This window comes from Martes martes (genome assembly GCF_963455335.1).
Source record: "Martes martes genome assembly, chromosome: 9".
NCBI classification, from domain to species: Eukaryota; Metazoa; Chordata; class Mammalia; order Carnivora; family Mustelidae; genus Martes; species Martes martes.
The window spans coordinates 106846632-106869167 of record NC_137896.1 but is presented as its reverse complement, the minus strand read 5'-3'; the positions used below and the strand labels follow the sequence as shown (position 1 = coordinate 106869167).

Here is a 22536-nt window from a genome sequence, read left to right as displayed (position 1 = left end):
TCGAAACAAAAACCAATAATAGCAATTCATTAAGTAAAATTGTACGTATATAATAGAATATTATTCAACTATTAAGATATTATTTTAAAGAATTTTATTTGTGTTAGAATAGTTTAAACATAGATCTGTATGAGCAAAACAAATATTACATATACTAAAAGGTAATCATCTCTGGTTTGTGAGATTATTTACAACTCTCTCCTTATCTTTTGAAAATGTTTCAGAGGCGCCTTGGTGGCTCAGTGGGTTAAAGCCTCTGCTTTCAGCTCAGGTCATGATCCAAGGGTCCTGGGATAGAGCCTCACATCGGGCTCTCTGCTCAGCAGGGACCCTGCTCCCTTTCTCTCTCTCTGCCTTCCTCTCTGCCTACTTGTGATCTCTCTCTGTCAAATAAATAAATAAAAATCTTTAAAAAAATGTTTTATTTGGGGTATATTATTTTTATACAGTATATTATTTTTATACATTATTTTAAAGTCAGGAATTAAACAATGGTCAACATGGTTTGAATTTTTACCATAAGTCAGGCATGGTTCTAATGTTTTTGCACGTATTATCTCATTTATTTTTTATAAACATTATTGATATAGAGCTATTTATCCCATTTAAGAGATGAGAAACTGGGGCAGAGAGATGCTAAATAACTAGCCCCACATCACCTTCCAAGTAAATCTGTAAACTGGGTTTTGAACCAAATCATCTGATTCCAGAACTCATACACCTCCTGGCCATACCATCCTCTTCATATTACACAGGATGCTTAATGCTGAACACATTAGGGTCATGGAGAAAGCGATCTCTTATACCTGTGACCCTTGCCTATGAACTTTTAGAACCCTCTTGGTGAGGTGGCTTATGATTCTGAGGGTATATCAAGTGTACTTTACTTTCTATATAACTGGTTTTCATGAATGTGTTACTTCTTAATCCTGAGAACCCCAGGCTGTTCAACTTAGAGGGACATTAACATCCATTTATGTCTATTTCATGATCATCTGTTTACCATATATCAAACACTGTGCTGCAGTCAAGAATAATTAGCTAGTGATAGCTCTCCTTGCCACAAGTTTAACACTACCTTGGGGGGAGCATGTGCTCTTAACTGAAGCTATTTCTTGTCTATAGGAAAGGAGCATGACTTTAAGAGCAGGGAATTCAGATAATTTCCTGCCAAAATAGCCTTAGGCGTTATTGTCTGTGTAGATCAAAGACAACACAGTAATTTTATTGGTTTCAGAAATTCCTGTTAAATTCACCAGCAAACATGTCCACAAAACCACAGCTGCTAAAATTGCAAAGGTGTAAGTCAGTCACAACACAACAAAAATGAAGTACGACAATGATTGTATCAACTAGGAAGATGCAAACATACTTTTACTAAAGATGAAAACTACCAATGGGCATTTCTGTTGTTAGTGATTCCATTTAAAAGCCCTCTGAAAAATTAGAGTCTGATATAGAGTGGGTTTTTTTTTTCTGGTTATAATTGTTGGTTATTAAAATTAGCTATTTACAACCGGATCCCTGTTTTTCTTAATAAAAAAAAGTCAGGAAGAATTCACGTATTGCTAGCATGGATTTACTTTAAACCTTGTATGTTTCTTCTCTCCAAATGCCACGTGAGTCTCCTATCAAGGCCAAGTGAGAACACTCATGTCCTTTAGCTTGTCTGAAGCTTTACTATATATAATATCATTGCACAGCATGCTATGAATCAACATCTTTTAGGTAGGAACTCAAACGCATACAAAGGTGTACTGTACTTCAATAAGTTTTGTTCCAACTTTCTTTGTTTATAAGGCAGATACTTATATTTACTCATTCCTAGATAAATAGGGAGGAATATAATAGGTGTCAATAGAAGAAGATACGTTATATTCTCATGAACTGACTTGACCCATTGTAGGCATATGATGCAATATTTCACTGCATGTTGCCTGTAATTATACATACCAGTTTACTACCTAACAGCTGCTAAGAAAATGTGTTTCTTGAGTACTACATTTTATACCAGTTGAAAAAGAAAATTCATGACAATCATGCAAGAGAAATATCCTAAGTGTCCGCATGGCCCCTTAATTGCATGAGCAATTTACAAACAGAAAATTAACACCTGATTCCTACAAGGTGAAAATATTGCTCATATCCTTCAAGTATTTGATAAAATGAAAGACAAATCAAAGTACATACAGAACAACTCATGACCGAAATTGCAGTCTTCTCTTTTATTTTAGGCATTGATTTTATTGAACAAAAAATATCCTATATTGAGATCAAAACTCTGAGAATTATTGAGGTTCTAGCCTCAGAGAGAGCTAGACTGTGGGGATGTAAACATCTGTGGCACATCTGCATTCATATAAGGTCCCATATGGGATGTAGCAACCACCTATGTCTTAATGAGAGAGTGTAGGTGACTTATACCAAACACACTGGGACCATTACATGGTGTTATCCCTTACACTGTGCTGAGTAACTTCAAACTTATGGTCAATTAAAACTCTCAGATATTCTTTTACTTTAGAATATTTCCAGGGCAACTAACTCTGATTCTTACCTGATTGATTTTTCCCTTGTGCTAAACTCTGTATTGTCAACACCTTCACCGATCTACAATTACCCATCACTTCACTCATTAAAATATTCCATTCTTCAATTATTTTTCTGTTCCATCCACAGTCTTATGTTTAAGTAAGGACTTGTTTTAGTCTCTTGGAGTTTCATTCATTGTTCATGTATTTTTGCAATACCTTTTCCCTTTTTCTCAGTATTAAATTTTTTTTTAAGATTTTTATTTATTTGACAGGCAGAGATCACAAGTAGGCAGACAGTCAGACAGAGAGAGAGAGGGGGGTCAGCAGGCTCCCTGCCCAGCAGGGAGTCCGATGTAGGGCTCAAAACCAGGACCTCGAGATCATGACCTGAGCCAAAGGCAGAGACTTTAACCCACTGAGCCACCCAGGTGCCCATTCCCTTTTTAAAAAATCAATATATAAGCTTCATATGACACATCTTTAAGATAAGCCAATATATACATATTATAGAAAACAGAGCTAACGATTGGAAATGAATTGGTTTATACCTAGGGATCAATTTATTAATTTTTCTACTCCTTCAGCCATCTTGAAACATGCTTTTGGTTACATAAAGAAGGTAATATTGTATATTTATAAGAGGACAATAGGCATCAACTTGAGAAAACCCTATGCAGATGGCAATATTAGGGGAGAAAGGACACAGACAGATCTGTGTCCTCAGAAGGTCAAAGAGAATGGACTATCTACCTCAGATAGTTGTTGTAGAAGAGAATGGAAGAGTATTTAAGGACAGAGCCCTGAGGAGTGTCCATGGACATCAGCAAGAGGCAGCTGATGGGGATAGCCTAAAGAGGCATGGTAGATTAGAAGCATACCAGGCATTTCTTTAAGCTTGGACAACCAAGACTAAAAGCAAGATAAGGTAAGACAAGGTCATGGGGTCTCATGAGGGTGTCACACTGCTGAATAGTTGCACTTTAGAGCTGGAAGGGACATCAGAGATTTTTTTTTTTTTTAACCTAAAGACATAATTGGTAACTTTTTGAGTGACACAGAGACACCGTACTGAAAATCTCACAGATCTTTTTCAGCAGCAACCCTACAATTTCCCTGAAGTCACAGGAGAAAAATCAATTATTTAATCCATGTGAAAAAAAGAAAAGAAAAACCCTGCCAATGTGGTTTGACTAGCAAACCACTGGAGTTGTGGTTTAAGTATAATGGATTCCCTCTTCCATTGCCTCTAATCTAATTAATTCCTCATATCTGTCTCCATTCCAGCAGATGTGTTTACTGGCCAAGTTGTATTAAGATGATTTTTGAATAGCTTCATTGAAAAAGATGGGAGAGGATGTGGGCAAGAGAAGCAAATAGACAGAAGCATCAAAGACTTTCATTTCTTAGGACTATTGCTTTCTTATTACAAATGTCTTTAACAGAAGAGCAATCTCTACTTCTCTACCACACACATAGATAGCAGTCAAAATACAGTTGGCTGTGCCATATTTCCTAATTATTACACCTGCATAATTATTATAGGGCCCCATTTTACTCGAAAAAGTGTTCCAACTTGGACAATGAATTAAGGGGTTTCCTTAGATACCTTGTGACAGGAATGTCAATATACGTAAGACACTGAAACAAACTTAGTGTGACCCCTTTACCAGATCAATCCAGTGGACATATAAAATTTTGCAAGTTCATAAATTTACAGGGCTTCCTAAGAAAGGATATAAGCTTCTCTGATTTGTTTTTTTATATTATTTGTTGTCCTTCAACGTGTTTCTTTTCCTTTTTTTTTTTTTAAGATTTTATTTATTTATTTGAGAGAGAGAATGTATGAGCACAAGAAGGGGGAGCAGCAGGCAGAGGGAGAAGCAGACTCCCTGCGGAGCAGGGAGCTTGATGGGGCTCGATCCCAGGACCATGGGATCAAGACCTGAGCCAAAGGCAGATGCTTAACTGACTAAGCCTCTCAGGGCCCCTCCACATGTTTCTTTTCAATAAAAAATTATGTCAAGAAAACTAAGGCAAGGAGTGATTTAAAAACACACATGTAAATTAAGTTTCCTCATACTTGACTGTAAGTCTTATTCAGTGTTATGTGATTTTTTTTAATGTTTTCTCTCAGAAGAACAACAACCATTTTTGAGATAAAGGAAAACCTAGAACATTTACTTCAACTCCTTGATTTTGCTTTCAAGAAAATGGAAGCTCAGGGAAAGGAAATGACTTGCCCAAAGCCTTAGATCTGATTAGTGCAGAGCTAGGTCTGAGGGTTCAGGTCAAACACGTGTGCTTCCTTCTGCACTCCACTGTCTCCTGCATTATACTCTTTACTTATTTTAGTAATGACCATACACCTGGCAGGGAGAAAGTGATCAAAATCTTGCTTTTCCCTAAGCAGTACATTTTCCAGTAGGGCAAGGGACATAGAAAAAGTAAAGACGCCCAAATGAAAATTTTAACTTAGCAACTTCTCTCTCAGGGGCAAGGTAAAGTACTGTCTCTAAATCAGCATTGTAAAATTTCCTGGACTGTTGATATTTGACTGCTTCTTGAAATAATGCAAAGCAGGCTCTCTTGGCTCTGCATCTTGTCCCCGGTTTTAATGCAACAGACTTTAATACGAAAGAAGAGTGGGGACTTGGGGAGGACTGGCCCATAAGCCATCACCGGGACTTCTGAGTTTAACTAAGAAAAACGTGATCAAGATTTATTTCTTAACATTCAGTGTAATATAAAGTTTAATTGTTCTAAAGCAAGTGTTAGGATTAAGTTTTGCTGAGAGTTTAAAGGTAAAATTTTTTAAAATAGAAATGTCTTCAAAGCAAGGTACTTGTTAAAACTACTATAGTAAAAAATCCATTTTTAAGAGCTTTTATTTCCTTCCTAACACAGATTTATGTTCTGTGTTAGTTACTGAGTTGCATTAGACTGTGCATCTGACTTCAGGGAAATATGTTTATTTACAGAATTTATATTATCAATACATTCAGGAGAAGCAGTTTCACTAATGGATTTTAACACACTGAAATTTCTTGCAGGAAGGTTTAATATATATTTGATGACCCTGTCTGTCCTACACCAATACAGATTCAGATGAACCATGTTTATTTAGGAATTATTTTCCATCAAGGAATTGGTCAACATGCTGTGAATATCCAGTATGGTCATAATTGTGAAAAAAAATTATTACATTTCCAGACGGCTCAGATGAGATTTCCACATATTTTCCACAATTACTGAGAGGATTCAGTTTTTTGTTTTGTTTTGTTTTGTTTTAATAACAAACATGTCCTGGGATCATTAAAAAAATAGAAAAAGAGAGGAAAGAAGACAAGAAATTAAAGTAGTAAATTACGGACCAGAGTTACTGAACTCTTGTGGCATTTTGTATATCTTGCTATCATCAGAAGTATATCACTTTATTCTTCTTTTTTAGGATTTTTTAATTTATTTGACATAGGGGGAGAGAGAGAGAGAGGGAGCACAGCAGGGGGAAGTGAAAGAGGGAGAAGCAGGCTCCCCACTGAGCAAGGAGCCCAATGCAAGGCTCGATCCCAGGGCCCTGAGATCATGACCTGAGCCAAAGGCAGACGCTTAACAACTCAGCCACCCAGGTGTCCCAGAATTATATCACTTTATATTGTAATTATATTTCTTTTATTCCCCAGTAAATTCTGAGCTTGGAAAAAAAAGGGGAGGGGGACTCTCCTGATACTCTTCAAATCTCTAGATTAAGCAGAAAATAAGCCACAATTAAGAAGTTAAACAGATTTGGGGGCACCCGGGTGGCTCAATGGGTCAAAGCCTCTGCCTTTGGCTCAGGTCATGATCTCAGGGTCCTGGGATTGAGCCCCGCATAGGGCTTTCTGCTCAGCAGGGAGTCTGCTTCCCCCTCTCTCTCTGCCTGCCTCTCTGCCTACTTGTGATATCTGTCTGTCAAATAAACAAATAAAATCTTAAAAAAAAAAAAAAAGAAGTTAAACAGATTTATGTTGAATTAAATGGTCCACTAATACATGGATGGATGCAGTATCACAGCTGGTGAGGAATAAAGATCAATTTAGACAATAAGGACCACAGTGGCATGTCAGGTATGAGGAGGATTCATGGGTAAGTTGCTAACGGAACTGGCTTCTTTTAAGGCAGCAAAAGGAACAGGAATCACCCATTCCACATACCTTTTTTGTTCTGGGCTAAGAGTAAGAACATGATCCTGGCAGCATCACATGAGGAATTTCATTTCACAGAAGCCGTAAGAAAAGTGAACATCCCACTACTTCGATACAGTATATTATTATCCTTACTGTTTCAATCATAACCCTCCCCCAACTCTAATCCTGAATGACTCAGTACATCTTATGAAAACTTCTCAGGCATATTTCTATCATCACCAAAGACAGCCCTCTGAGTCAAAGAGATGCAGGGCACAGGGAATCAAAATGCAACACATTTTTCCCTCCTTGGACAATCCAATCCAGAAGGAAACTTGTTAAAATACTCTTCAAAAGGATAATAAGGTGAATAGACACCATGAAAGTTTATGGGTGTGAGCGGGTACCCAGCCAGGCAGCTTCTCCGGAGCTGGACTTGCTGGTAGCATAGGAAAGAGCCACAGGCTAAGTCCTAGACTACTCTTGGGGGGCGGGGGGGGGGAGGGGGGCATGTCAAGATTACCAGAGGAGCTGTGCATGTAGTTCATTTCCAGTTTGGGTCCTGCCACTTAGAACCATTCATTTAACTCTCTGAACTTAAATTTCCCATCTGTAAACGTCTTTGTTGCTTCCTTCTGGCTTTCTGCTGTCTAATAAAAAACCATTTGTTGAGCTCCTATTAGGTATTAATCACTGTGGCACTCCCCGTGCCCTAAAATAGATGTGCTAATGCCTGGTTGGTGTGAAGATGAAACAGACATGCAGGCACCTTGTAAATAGTACAGTGTTACGTAAAAGGAAAAAGTCTTCTCTCTGACCGTTCCCACGTTCCCCAGCAACTCCAGCAACCCGGACTCCATGTTTATATTTTTTTCCTCCCCTTCCCCACCAAAATGCTGATTTCATTGATGGGGCACACTCTGGACAGCATCTTGTTATAATTTTGATCATTTTGATCACTTTCCCTAGCTATCATTTTTACTAGGGTATTAGAAGAAAACTGTATGCCTTGAGTGCCCATAATCACAAATTCCAATAGGGTGCTTTTTTTTTTTTTTTTTTTTTAAGAAAGGGAAGGTAAGAGGAGAAGCACCTGTGCCTACTTCCCAGCAAGACTACATTAGACTTGTGCCAACAATCATCTGGGAAGGAATTAAAAGCAGCAACAATAACAACGAACATTTACTAAGTACTTACTATAAGGCAGGTACTGGCTAACTGGATGTAATCTTTTATAATAGGTACTGTTACCCTCATTCTACAGATGATGGAACTGAAATGGAAACAGGCTAAACATTTATGCATTTAGGCAGTCTATGAATGACGAGAAGGAGGACTTAAACTCCTGCTAATCCGGCCCCAGGGCCTGTGTTCTCGATCATTATTACATTGTTGCAGAAGATGCCTATGGGTGGCCATTACAACTGTCAGGAAACCCATCCACCAAGCAAGATGCTAAGCACTTGACTTTGTAAGGCTGTCATTTGTGTCCACCATGAATACCTACCATGCATACTTATTCTACGTGCAAGTTTGGGAAGCAACAAATTTAAAATGCACATAGTTAGAATTTGGTGCACTGATTCCCTGATGCCCTATAAAAAAAGGAAAAAATATATTTTCTATATTTATGTTACATATGTAATAAATATATATAGCACATGCAAGGACTCAAAAATCAGTAGACGAGAACACTGGAACACTTTACTGTAGGGCCCAAGACCCAGATCCACCTCGAAATATCTCAAGGGTTTCGTATGCAGGAATGAGTCAAATTAAAACCCAAACAAAAACAGATTAATTTAAGAGATCACACTATACAATAATTATGGAAGAATTATTATGGGATATTAGGAAAGATGCTCCTTTCCTGAAAGAATTCAAACCTACAGAATATGCCTGTCACTCAAACAATGAAGTTTTACAGGATATTTTAGCCATAGATATTGCCAGGTACCCATCCAGATGAGGACTTGATATGCTTTATGTGATTATTTTAGGATACTTGATATTTTATCTATACTCATGTTTATATTGATTATGTTATTAATATGTTATTTAATACTATTCATATTCTACCATTCTATTAGAGAATATATGTAGGTCAGACGAATCACCTCCTATAATACATCAGTTTAAAAGTATCCCAGAATTCATCCATATAGACACCTTTTGTCCGTATTAACAGCAACTCAAAGAGACCTTCCGCACCTTTCTGTTTTCCTTGGTAATCTGGGTGTCCTCCTTCAATAGCATGTCAGGGTATTCTGAGACACTAGCCTACCAGAGTCCGAGACCCTGAAGGCACTGAGCCCCAGCAAATCCCTGGGCTAGGTAGCTATGGTGTCTGCAATAGCCTTGCTTGTTCATGCTCAATATAATATCATTTCGGAGAAGGACTCACACTGAGCGGCATAACCTCCCTCAATAACGCAGAGGATAATGGGGCGCCTGGGTGGCTCAGTGGGTTAAGCCTCTGCCTTCAGCTCAGGTCATGATCCCAGAGTCCTGGGATCAAGCCCCGCATCGGGCTCTCTGCTCAGCAGGGAGTCTGCTTCCCTCCCTCTCTCTCTGCCTGCCTCTCTGCCTACTTGTGGTCTCTGTCTGTCAAATAAATAAATAAAATCTTTTAAAAAAAAATAACGCAGAGGATAAGGAAACAGTGAGAGCCAGGTGAAACCAATATAGCCGCCTTTCCTTACACCACACCCCTCTGAGTCCATCACTTCTACGAACCAAGAGCAGGCACTGGGTGGGTTGCTGCTGTCAGAAGTGGCTATGGCCAGGCGACGCTGCCAGCTCATTATCATTTGTTCTCAGCCTAACCACCAGCAAGAGCCCCATCAGTGCTAAGAGCGCCGAGAGAATGCCAAGAAAGTCACCGGGGTAGTGAAACACCCGCACTGGTGTTTGACTGAGTTATCTGCATCTCCACCTCAGAGACATGAGGTCCACGGCACCACATCTTTGTCTCCACTGTTCTTCTGTAATCTTGCAATGACCTTGACACAGAACAGGTGCTCCTAAAACATTTGCTGAAAGCAGGAACCAGTGAAAAAGTAGCACCCCAACCCGTTCTCTCAGACCTAAGAAGATTCCATAAGCTTCTTCTGGCTCCCCAAACATACTGAGGCAACTGTATATACATTTGGTTTTAAGGACAAAGTTGCTGTCTATTTTTAATAAAGAAGCTGCTTGAGTGAATCCCCTGTCGACTTTCGTACTCTCCTACTGTTTTTGTTTGCTTGAGCAAGAATCTGGACTAATTTCAGGCTTCACTTCGTTTTAGTAATAACTGAAATCTAATCAGGGTTGCAAATTCTTTGTATCTGTCTCTGTCCCTCTGCCTGCCTCCCTTCTTCCCTCCTGGCTCTTTATCTGCCTACCCCTCCCTTTCTTACTCTTTGAGCCTCCCTCTGCCCCTGCCTCCCCACTGCTCTCTTTTGTCCTCCTCCTCCCTCTGACTGGATATACTTCTCTGCCTTTCTTCTCTTTCCTTTCCTCTTTCCCCTTCCCTGTCCCTCTCGCTCTCCTCCTCCCACTCTATCTCTTTGCTTCCTCCTTTTGTCCCTTTCTCAGTTTCCACACCTCTGTCACCACACCTCTCTGCCCCCATTTGCCCTACCCCCCACTCCCTCTGCCTCTGGCCCCTTGCTACCCCTTTCTTGATCCCCAATCTTCCCCCTTCTGACCCTTCTCCTTCCCATCTCTCTCCCTCTTTCAACTAATACCTAAATCTCACATTTGGAGATACACACCTTGAACTAAAGAGCTCATTTTTAAAACTGTGTCAAGATTATAACATTTTGTGTGTGAGAATGAAAGCTATCCTCTGAGAATTGTTTTTTTGTTTTTTTTTGTTCTTAATTGTGCCCTAAATATTAAGCTCTCTGTAAACAGGACTTAATTTTACTTTCTCACCTTTACCTTGGCAAATGAGTGCATGTGTATGTGTGTAAGAGAAAACTTCCCTGTTGAAAGAGAACCTCTGGAGGCTTCTGTTAGAGGTTATAATTAATTATATTTATAAACACATTGACAACAAGTTTACTCCAAACAGACCAATAATTCACCTCCAAGATTTAAAAAAAATAAAATAAAATAAAACTACTCTATTCAACAAGCAAAATAGTTACAGACACACATGAACACTGATTTTTGTATAGAGTGTATGCAAGTTATCATTTGACAGTCATCTGATTTTAAGTAGAAGTTTTCTTTGTTACTGTTCTTGTCCCCGAGAGAAAATATAGTTTGGAAGCAAGAGTGACTTGGCATTGGGCTTTTTAAAAAGTATCTAAAATTTCCATTTGACTTGAGAAGGTTTGTATCAGAGGAAGTGCCACATGCGTCCCTTGTTCTAGAAAACTTCCAGAATTCTTACCATTACTGGGGGGACAGAGAATTGAACTTTGTAAGCTGTTGGTTGTGCTGACAAGGTAACAAGCATCCTCTGGTACTGCTGCTCTGTCGTCATTAATTTACATTGTCTCGTAACATACATAAGAAAGATCCACCAAGAAACTACTATTTTAAGAACAGAGAAAAGCTACATTCACTGTTCAGCCTTGTTAGGAAGTTACACCGTACAAGGCCAGTGCAGGCAATGACAGATAGTTACGAATAAAGAAGTTTCTTTTTTATTTAGGCACAAAGGGAAAATAAATACCACAAGAGACAAAAGAATGGACAATAATTGAACAGGTCAGGTACATGGAAGGATTATACCATTAGCATGTTTCTTGCCTTTCACACTCAGTTTACTCATGGCCCTTCTGGGTTGACAGAGAGTGGAGGTGGGGTACAGTGTGGTTCATGCATGTTCAGCAATTAGAAAACATAGACGGCTGCTCTAGTTTCTCGTCTTCGGAATCACGTGAGTAGATGCTGCAGTCGAGATCACCACACTACAAGCCCCCTCCCCCACATGCTCATCCTCACCTGGGAAAGTCGTTTAGAAGGAGAACCACCCCGAATGAAGCCCTGCAGATTTTATAGTCAGGCAGCCCTACCACTAAATTCTAGATCCATCCCTACTAGCTGTGTGACGCTAAGAAAGTTAGTACTCTCGAAGCCTCAGGTTCTCCATCTGTGAAAGGAGTATAAAAGCACCTAGCTAATAGAGTTGTTGTGAAAATGAAATAAAATGAACGTTGTAAGAAAAACAGCATGAAACCTGGCTCTCAACACATCTTAGACCACTACCATCTCCACTGACATTATCACCTCCTGACCACCACCCTATCCAGAACCATCATCTCTAACACCAATACCACAACTACCACCATCATCATCACCAGCTCCAACACCAACACCACCACCACCACTACTACTACTACCGCCAGCACCAGCACCATATCTAAAACCATCACCTCCAATAGCAGCACGATGACCACCATCGCCACCAGCACCATTACCACCACCACCATCACATCCAAAACCACCTCCAACGCCATAACCACCACCATCACATCCACCTCCTCCACCCCTCCCCCTGCCATCACAACCATCACCACCCAATCACCACTACCCCTGTCACCATCTACCACTGTCATTCTCATTTTACAGGTGAGGTGAGCGCAAGTCATTTCCTGAAAATCACGAAGCTCGGAGGAAACAAAGGTAGAGCTCAAACGTGGGTATGGAATCCAAGTTGAGGATTCCTTCTAAGTCCATCTTTATCTCAGGGAGTCTAAAATGGAAAAGTGGAGTGGTCTTAGTTTCAAGGGTCATTGCAGGGCTTCAAGAGTACCCAGAACTCCAGAACCCCCATGCCTCAAGTCTCCTGGAAATAAAATATCCCAGGCTGTTTCATCACTATCTGAATCACCAGGTATAAGGAAATTTCCCTGGGTGCCCTGTCATGAACACCAGCCTGCAAGGCAAAGTTCTGTGCTGGGCTCTGGTTTTGCCCCCTGCCTCCCTCTCTTCTGCTGTCACCGAAGAACACAATGTCTATTCCCCTATCTGACCCTGTGGAGACATTATAAGAAGGAAAGAAAATGTCATCTAGGGCACAAATCCTCAGGAGAAAGGCAGGAAATGAAAAGCCATTGTTTATTTCGCCTGGCTCTACAGTGAGACAGCTGTATGGGCCTGAGAGAAGAATGAGCCCCGGCTGGCTCAATCTTTGGCAAATAGATGAGCATTACGTAGGCAGTATGTCGAGCCAGGAGAGGAAGCAAAGGAGGAGATTTCCTTTAATTCTGCCCATATTGTTGACGGCTTGCTTTCCCTCCCAGGGCCTTCTGGACTTCCCCACTACCAGAGCAGAAAGCACAAGGCCGTGTGGGAAGCCAGGAGCTAAAGCCACTAGCTACCGCAGCCGCTTGCTTCCTTGACGGGCACCTTCCACAGGGCTCCCCTCTGCGGGCTCGCCCTCAGCAGTTACAAAGATCATGGCTAGTGCCACTCACCCACCTTGCATTTGGCTGTCCTCTCTTTCTTTCCTGCCACCTGGCCCAAAGCCACTTCTGTTCTATCCTCTCGCAAGGATAACACTTAAGAATCGTGTGGTGTGTATGATGTAATAGGGGCCTAACAGCTTCCCCATTCCCCCCAGAATGAATCTCCCATGAGCAGATGTCAGGAACCACGACAGAACATGATGGAGCTATTTTATGGGAAAGCCTCTACTGTTCTCAAGACACTGAAACCCACAGTCAAGTTTCTACAATTCAGCTAGTAAAGACAGAGCAGCATAACAACAAATAACCCCACCATAGGTGTTAGACCCTCAAGATTGCTCATTCAAAGGAATTAAGCTGCCTAAGTCTCCTCCCCAGGTTACCAGTGTCCTCAGGAAAAAAGCAAAACAAAACAAACAAAACAAAGAAAATTGCTTCCCACTTCAACAATTTAGTATAAAACCTGCTCAGTCTTTACCAAGAGGGTGGCTGTGCCCTGCTAACCCTGAAAAAATGGGACAAGAGGGGGAGGTGCAATGGGTTAAGGGCTGCTCAAGGGGGAACAGGATTCAGGTAAGTCAAAAGCATCCCTAGAGATCAATCACTAATTCACAAGGTGCAAAACAAAATATTGACCACGTGTTATTAGAAATCTTGTAAATTTTCTTTAGAAATACAAGAGGCAATCTGGTAGAGAGGGACAAGCACTTGAGCTTTTTTTGTAAAAAGTAGATCAGCTCTTTTATTTATATTTACCTAATTTAATATAAAACTCTTAACATGAGCTCTACCCTCTTTTTTTTTCTTTTAAGAGTTTATTTATTTATTTGACAGACAGAGATAACAAGTAGGCAGAGAGGCAGGCAGAGAGTGAGAGGGAAACAGGCTCCCCACTGAGCAGAGAGCCCAATGTGGGGCTCTATCTCAAGACCCTGGGACCACAACCCAAGCCAAAGGCAGAGGCTTTAACCCACTGAGCCACCCAGGCGCACCCTGAACTCTACCCTCTTAACAGATTTTAAGTGCACAGTACAATAGTGCTAACTACAGGCTCAATGTTGTTGTATAGTAGCTCTCTAGAACTGATTCATTTTGCATTACTGAAACGTTATACATGTTGATTTGAACCCCTCCCTTTCCTCCCTCCCTCTGCCCCTGGCAACCACAATTCTGCTTTCTGTTTCAAGGAGTGAATATTTTAGCTATCTCATGTAAGTAGAATCATTAGGTGTTTGCTCTTCTGTGACTAGCTTAAGGGGACATATACTCAGATTAACTTAAATACCTTCATGATGATTTAAAATCCCATTAAAGAAAATGACTGTTCATTGCATCTTTCATTCAGTTTGATAACCATCCCGTCTATTTAGTGAAATGGTCCATACTTTCAGGTTTACCAAGATACTACTCCATCTTAAAAAACATATTTTTCTCTCTGGTTATGCCTTCTGTCCTTCAAAAGCAACTCCAAATATTTTGTCCAAAATTTAGTTGTGTGTATCTATCAAAACATGAGTTATCTCATCATCTCCCATTTTAGAGTATAAGGAATAGATTTCTCCCATTCCCTTCGTAACGACTAGCCCAGTACTGGGCCCTTTATCAGTAGCTTATTAAGCATGTGCAGAGTGATTGGTACAGAAATTCTATTCTAGCCCTAACCAAGTAAAGCAATCATCCCCCTATGGAATGACCTTGAATGATGATTCAGAAAAGAGTCCATAATTTAAACACTTCAGTGTGTCTGAACTACGATATCTTCTTATTTGCTAAGAAAAACTTCTTTACATAACTACATTATAACCCTAAACTCTAATTAGCAGTGGGAAAATGAGATTACCACAGTAAACATGGCAATCTGATTGACATAGTAAACAACCCTGCGGCACATAATCAATTTAGGCTTCTGGCAATATTGAATGGGAAGTCAAAATATTTTTTGGCTCTTACCCTGCCTTATGTTTGTAATAGTTCTGCATTCATGAAAACATATGCATTTATAAAAACACTTCTTGTACTTATAATTTAGATTTGTAGATGATACTACATGTGGTTTGGATTTAAGAAGAGACAAATATTCCAGTCTGAGAAGATAATCCACCAAAGCAGAAATTCATTAAAATCCTAAAATCAGGGGCACCTGGGTGGCTCAGTGGGTTAAAGCCTCTGCCTTCAGCTCAGGTCATGATCCCAGGGTCCTGGGATCGAGCCCCGCATCGGGCTCTCTGCTCAGCAGGGAACCTGCTTCCCCCCCTCTCTCTGCCTGCCTCTCTGCCTACTTGTGATCTCTGTTTGTCAAATAAATAAATAAATAAATCTTTAAAAAAAAAATCCTAAAATCATTTCATCTAAATTTCTTACATCAGCATATTACCTAAGAAAGTTTTATGTCAATACAAAATCATGGTTCCATCATTATAATAGGTTAAATGTATCAAATAAAATTCTTCTTCTATAAAGTAAATCTTGAGTGTGCTGAATTCAAATATGTACTAATGTCCTTTCCTGTCTAGCATTATTTTCTGCAGTGCTTTACATCATTTCTGATTCCCCTAAAGATACAAAATTATTCTTCTGCTCTGACCACTTGAAGTTTTCTCACAGTCTTTGTTTCATCTTTTTTTTTTTAATTTTTTTAATCTTTTTTTTTTTTTTTTAAATAGCTCGCTGCTTTCTTGCCTTATATATTTGTCCTACTCTCTGAACTGAACTGCTCTCTTATAAAGCTAGGTCTTTACTCCCTGGAATTCTATAGAGCAAGAATAGAATACTGGTAATATAGGTAGCAAAAACAAAGTATTTCTTCTTCCTGGAGTATAATAATAATAATAATAATGCCATAGAACCTATATAATACTGAAATTTTATTTCTTTTCTGTTTCTTTCTCCAGAAAAAGCAATATAAATATTTAGTGTCAAATAGCTATATTTGTTGGGACATCTTGCATATCGTATTTCCTAAACTTAACAAAGTCACAATCGCTGGGTATTATATGCAAGCAATGAATCATGGAACTCTATACAAAAAACTAATGATGTACCATACGGTGACTAACAACATAAAAATAAAAGTCACAATCATACTTGAAAACATAATAGTTGTTAAAGCAAAATTAATTTTGGACAGATCCATTGATTAATAAATTACGTTGTAGCTAGGAACACCCAGGAAACTGATTTGTTGAGCAATATATTCCATGCATTTTCCAACCTACACACCTCATCTTTCAACTCTATATTTTAAATAGGTAATAGTAAATGCTCATGATCTTTTGAGTCCTCCTCCAAAAGTACTGTTATAGGGTTATAACTAAGTAATTGAATTTGATTTGTATCTACATTAGTTAATTAACCTTAACATTTTCCAGAACAGTCAAGCTCATGTTAGACCTTGGAAGACCAAACAACATTTTGTAATAATTATTACCACTAAACTAGCATCATTAAAAAACAACCATTAGTGGCTCTTCAAATTTGTGGATATCACCTACCAAACCACAAATCAAATTGGCATTTATTTTTTATTAGCTGTTAACATTAGACAGAATGCCCTGTTGAAAGTCAAGATTAGCTGGCATGGGCTTAGTATTTGTCATTGATTGAGTTTATACAAAAGCACATACTAACTGTTAATTATATCTATTAATGGGTTTTGCATTGTAATATGAAAATGCCTTACTGAGAATACACTTTATTTAAGACTACAAGCACCACTTATCACGTATCAGTATCTTTTTCAGATACAGATTTTGATCTTAAAAAAGGTCGAGTTGAAATAATTCAACTCATTTATATAAAAATGTGAATGAATAGGTACGGAGATGCTTATATTATAAATTCAAATGACTTCTACAAAAATAAAATCAGAGATTAGGAATTTATCTTGCTTTTGAAATTGAAGAACCAGTAAAGCTGCCTGCCTCTTGATCTCCATCCCTGATTACACTGGACCCAAGGTAAAACTATCTACCTGTCTTTATGGCTTTTTAAAATAGGTAAGCTTTAAATCCAGGCTTTTCCTAGCATCTTTTTATGGTGCTCTGAAAAGAACCATCAATTCTGGCTTTGTGCACAACATTAAACAGAAAAGCAAAAAAAGATTTTTTTTAAATAGTAAATAGTTTAAATTTTTAAATAGTAAAGTTCAACAGTCCTAGCTCTGTATTGTAGGTTTTTAAGAAAGTCACCTCTCAAGATTAATTATGTAATTGGCTGAGACATAAATTCATTCTTCAAGAAAAACTGGGTTGAAGTCCGCATGGTCCAGCTGATGACAAACTCTGTCACTTGGGTCTGACTGTGTGGACCTGGCATTAGAAACAACTTCCAGGGGAAGAATGACCCATGAAGAAAAGGGAAAAGAAGGAGAAGAAGGAGAAAAACAAGGGACCTTTGATAATATCACGTTTTTCTAGAAGCATTCTATTGAAATCCTTGGTGCCTAGCTGAAGGCTAAGTCCCAGTCACCTAAACAAATTTATTTAAGCAACAGAGGTAGTAAGCATCTATGAAGCTTGTCAGCACTCTATAATGTCAGGATGAAGACTCTTTAAAATAAAAATTCCAGAAAAAAGAAAAAATGGAGGGCTGTAATTTTATCCCACTGATAAGTAAGATGTTTGACATTTCTAAAATTTCATATTTCAACTTAGTGAATAAAATACAGTAAGAGTTTTTATTAAACCAGGAGCTAGTGATTGATCTAGAATACTCCTAAGAACACACACACACAGATGGCATGCCAATAATACTACCCATCCTACCAATTTTCACAAGATATTTAAATCTCTTAAAGCTGGAATTTGGCAATATTCCTCCCTTAGCAAGAATTAAATCAATTTAATGGCATAGGGTGAACGTTTTAAATGGAGTTTGGCAGAATAAATTATCCCATCAAATCACTGTCAATCTTTTTTTTTTCCTTCTTCCTCTTCTACACTGTGTCCAAAAAAGGTTATTTATCTACAGTTTGGTAAAGTCCTGGACAGCAGAATTGATAAGGAAAGACTGCCTCTCAAATAAATAAGTACAGAGCCATTCTTTTTAACAAAAAGCAAGACCAAATTTTCAGGAGAAAACATCCTAAGTAAAATGAATAAACAAAACAAAACACCCATTGGGTCATATTTAAGTGCTACCCTGTGAGTTCATTTAAGAATATTCAATACTCCTTTAGTAACATGCAATATACTTTTACATGGATTACAAATGCCATCTAATACGACAGGGTTCCGTAACTGAAATGATTAGAAAATATAATGAGAAAGAATTCCTAACAAAGGATTCAAGTTTATGAGCTAATTGTGGGCAGGATCACATTCAATACAAGGCCTCTGGGAAAATCCTTCTGTAAGTATGCAGGATATTCATTTGCTTCTATATTACTATCTTTCAGTAAAATACATGTCCAACCAAACCCACCTCAACACGTGGAACATTAACAATATAAGAATCAACATAAAACAGATATTCATCCAAAGTTACCCCCACACGTCTGAAGGTGGATATTATAATCTCTGCTTTGATTTCGTCATGATACCGTACTCAGTAATAGTTCATCTCTATAATACAATATCAAAGAGAGGTAAAAAGGAAGGCATCTGCAGGAACATCTCTTCTCTCTGCCCATTTCCACCCCCGTCCCCCTCCACCCTCTTCTTTTAGCAAGAGAAATTTCATTTTGGAGAGAATGTACTTGGCATTTGACACATCACATAACGTTTATGCAAGAGTTAACCATTTTTAGAACAAACTGTATTACATATATTTTTTCTTTCCTCGAAATTCCTAAGTTGCCAATGATTCAACCAACATGATCAATCACTGTAATGTCCTCGTTGTATTGCAAATATTATAGTTTCCTTCCTTCCTTCTTTTCCTCCTTCCTTCCATCCATCCTACCTTCCTTTCTTCCTTCTTTCTTCCTTCCTTCCTTCCTTTTCTCCCTCCTTCCTTCCTTCCCGTTTAGACACTGCTCGTTGAGTCAACTTTCTGGCTTACATTTGGTGAGTGTAATGCCCCCTCTTAGGCAAGGGAGGAGGAACAGTTCTAAACAGCAGCTGTCAAAGGCAGAATCATTGCACAACCAGGCACCTGGTGTTACATGAGCAAGTGTCACCATGAAGTGCCAATAGGAAGAGTAAACTGCTCCCAGTTCTTTTCTCTGACCTGTTCCCTGTCAACGAGGAGGCTTGGACAGAATCGTATTCTCTCCCCATCGCTCTATCAGTAGGGTAGAAGGGTTTACCTAACCATGGAAAATAAAATCAGACTAGAACTCCATAAGAGCTGTATGACTTTTCTCACATTGGCGTAAGACTAAAAAAAGCAGGACTGGTCATTAAGTCCTAATTAAGCATTAGCATGTAAGCAGAAACATTATCTTACTTCGTCACAAACACACAGCATCAGATAAAAGCAGCAAAAAAATCATTCCAGCCAGCCTTGGTAGCCAGGAAATTCTTTTCGAAGGTGTTTCCTTTTTAAGCTTTCCCAATTTGTACTCAGTAATAAGTTAGGGACTTAATGTAATGTTCTAAATATTCGCTTTCGATAAATAAATAAATAAATAAATAAGTATTCCCTTTCTGTGTGTGTATTATGCGATTCAAACTAGAATACAAATTTCCCAACCCATCATAAGCGGTTTGATAAATTGTGCCACAAAACTCATTCTATCATAACGGCTATAATGTACTTAAACTATGCAAAAGTACAGAAGTTAAAAATAGAACCAAATTAAGATCTCTATATGGAGCAGATTGATAAGTGTGGCACAGCAGGGGGCATTTTCAAGTGGTCTTATATAGCAAATATTCCATTCCTTGTGTGCCATTTAGTTTAAAAAAAAAAAAAATGGCATCCACTCTCCCATCCACCAAGGCACTCGACCCCACACATAGGTATAAAAAAACAACTTACACAATTTCATCGTTCTGGAATTCAAGCTCTCCACAAGTGTCCTCGAAGTCCTCGCCTCCGCCTCTGGCTGTCCCTTCGATGGTTTTATAGGGAACGATAACATTTCCTCGAGCTCCAGATGTTCTCAATACCTTCACCTCCATAATGCCAATGCTCTCACTCACGTGAGTCACAGGCTCCTCAAAGGTAAAGATGCCTGCGTGGTCATCATCAAAAATGGTCACAGTGGCAGTAGAAGGAGATCCGAGGCAAGCGAGTGTAGAAACATGATTGGCTTCCAGGATGCCATCTTCTGAGGCATCACAAGAGACTTTGACATTGCTCAAATGCACAAGGAAATTTTCATCCTCCTCAAAGATATCGTCATCGATGATGCCAACTCTGATTTCCTTCTGGGTCTCACCAGGCTTGAAGACCACAGTTCCTTCGGTAAATTCATAATCAGACCCAGCATTGGCCGTGCCATCCTCTGTTCTGAAGTCAACAAACACAGTGTTAGTCAAATCGCCACCTCTGCGGATAATGGTCAGGGCAACGGTACCGCAGTTCTCCAGACACTGATAGGTCCCTTGTTCAAAGAAGATCTGACTCACCGGGTCATTTTCAGCCACTTCGGTGTTGACCTCATGCATGCTGACAGCCTTCCTTGCCTGGTCGGCTGCGTGCCTCTTTAAAATGTTGCCAGCTCCAGTCATCAGGCGAGTAGCTTGGATGCGGTAAAAAGCTCGACTCTTTTGCTGCTGACTTAGGACTTGGTAGTTAGCTAATTCTATTAATTGCTCAATTTCTTTCTCTGGGTGCTTCTGCTTGAGCTCCTTCAGAATCCTCGCCATTTCTCGCCTGGCCTCTTCATCATCTTGGTCCCTCTCATCAACCTCCAGAACAAGAGCGCCATCTAAGAAATTGTCAACGTGGGAGTTGACCACTTTCCCGTCCATTTCAATTTCAGTCTTGGAAGATGGCCTGTCTCCTTCATGCTCAATGATCATCCCCCTCTGCTTGCCGGCCCGATACCTCTTGTAGACATACTTATAGAAAAGAAGCCTCCTATCTGCTACCCAAGCGAACACGACACAGATGGGAAAGAAGAAGAAGGTAAGCAAACCTTCCCAGACCTCCACGACCCCGGGAGAGATGACAGACAAAATAATGTAAAGCCAAGTATAGGCAAAGATGCTCCAGGCTGCTGTCACAAAGAACACACGCAAATGCTTTATCTTCCTCGTCTCTCCGTCTGGGACCACGTAGACACAAAGGGCGATAATGATGAACATATTGAATGCAGCACTTCCCACGATGGTGCTAGGACCCAGGTCTCCTGCAGTGAAGTTATGGCCACACACTTCAATTACCGAAAGGAGAATCTCTGGAGCGGAAGATCCCAGGGCCATCAAGGTCAGGTTGGAAACCGTCTCATTCCAGATCCTCACAGTGGTCTTGGTGGTCTCTCCATTGGGTTTCTTTATGGTTATTTCTTTTTCTTGAGATGTGATGACTTCTATAGAGGACATGAACCGGTCGGCAATGATAGAGACTCCAAGAAACATGTAGACCATGGCCACAAAATACACAGTAGCTCTAGCAATTTTGTCTCCAAAGGAAGGGTCTTGGGGCTCCCAAATGGGTAAAATCACCCCCTTCTTACAGTAATATGAGCCAGTACACTCGCCAGTTTCATTGACTTCTCCTTCCATTTCTGTCTCTGCACTTATAAGGTCCACATGGGAAAATAAGAGAGCCACAATGGCTAACAGATGACATCCCATCGAAAAGGTAGGTGAGGGTCTTAACCGCAGCATGTTGTACAATGGTAGACTTCCAAGTGTCCCAAACTACTGGCAAAAATAAGATGGAGGGAGGGTGGGGAAAAAAAAAATCACATCATCAGAGCCAGATCCCAAGCATGACCAATTACTAATTTTTATTGCTTTGACCAATGATTTGTTTAAATTTGACTACCATAATACCTATGGTGAATAATTATTCTAAGTACCCATCAGTGATTAAGCAATCCTTTGAAAAATTTACAACTCAATCTCTCCATGTGTAGATTTTCTACTTGTAGTCTCCATTCACTGAGCAATGTACACAACTGACTTATTGGAAATGAAAAGTTCAATTATAACCTTGCCTTGTTGAATACATAGTTATGCATGCTAAGAGCCAATAAGGGGAGGAAAAAAAAACCTTTTGATGCATTAAATAATTTTCTCCTTGTTGCTAATGCAGATTTTCTTTTAAACTTTGGTTAGTACAATTACCTTCCAGAAACCATTTCATTACCCAAACCACGTTATTAAGACTGATGCTTTAAAGTTCAGACTCTAAAAACCTAGCCAACACAAGGCCTTTTGATGATCTTAAATTCTGGAGCAGACCTTGTACCGCAGTTTTTGAAATCATGTCCCATTGCACCAAATGGACTTGGAAACACAGAGATCTCTTCAAGCTTTCCTACGAAGTCAACGGAAGTTGTACTTGAGGGGGAAAAGAAATCTTCTGTAATGCAAT

The 22536-nt window shown here is 39.4% G+C and overlaps 1 protein-coding gene across 2 annotated transcripts in view; it reads right to left on the bottom strand.

Annotated features, from left to right (window-relative positions):
- Positions 1-22536, bottom strand: part of SLC8A1 (solute carrier family 8 member A1) — a gene marked incomplete at its 5' end in the record, with an annotated part of 323496 nt that overhangs the window by 282258 nt on the left and 18702 nt on the right. For both annotated transcript variants that reach the window (XM_080813957.1, XM_080813958.1), the window contains one exon: positions 20026-21857. In XM_080813957.1, coding sequence (XP_080670083.1) covers positions 20026-21857 — 1832 coding nt within the window. The remainder of the gene's footprint in view (positions 1-20025; positions 21858-22536) is intronic.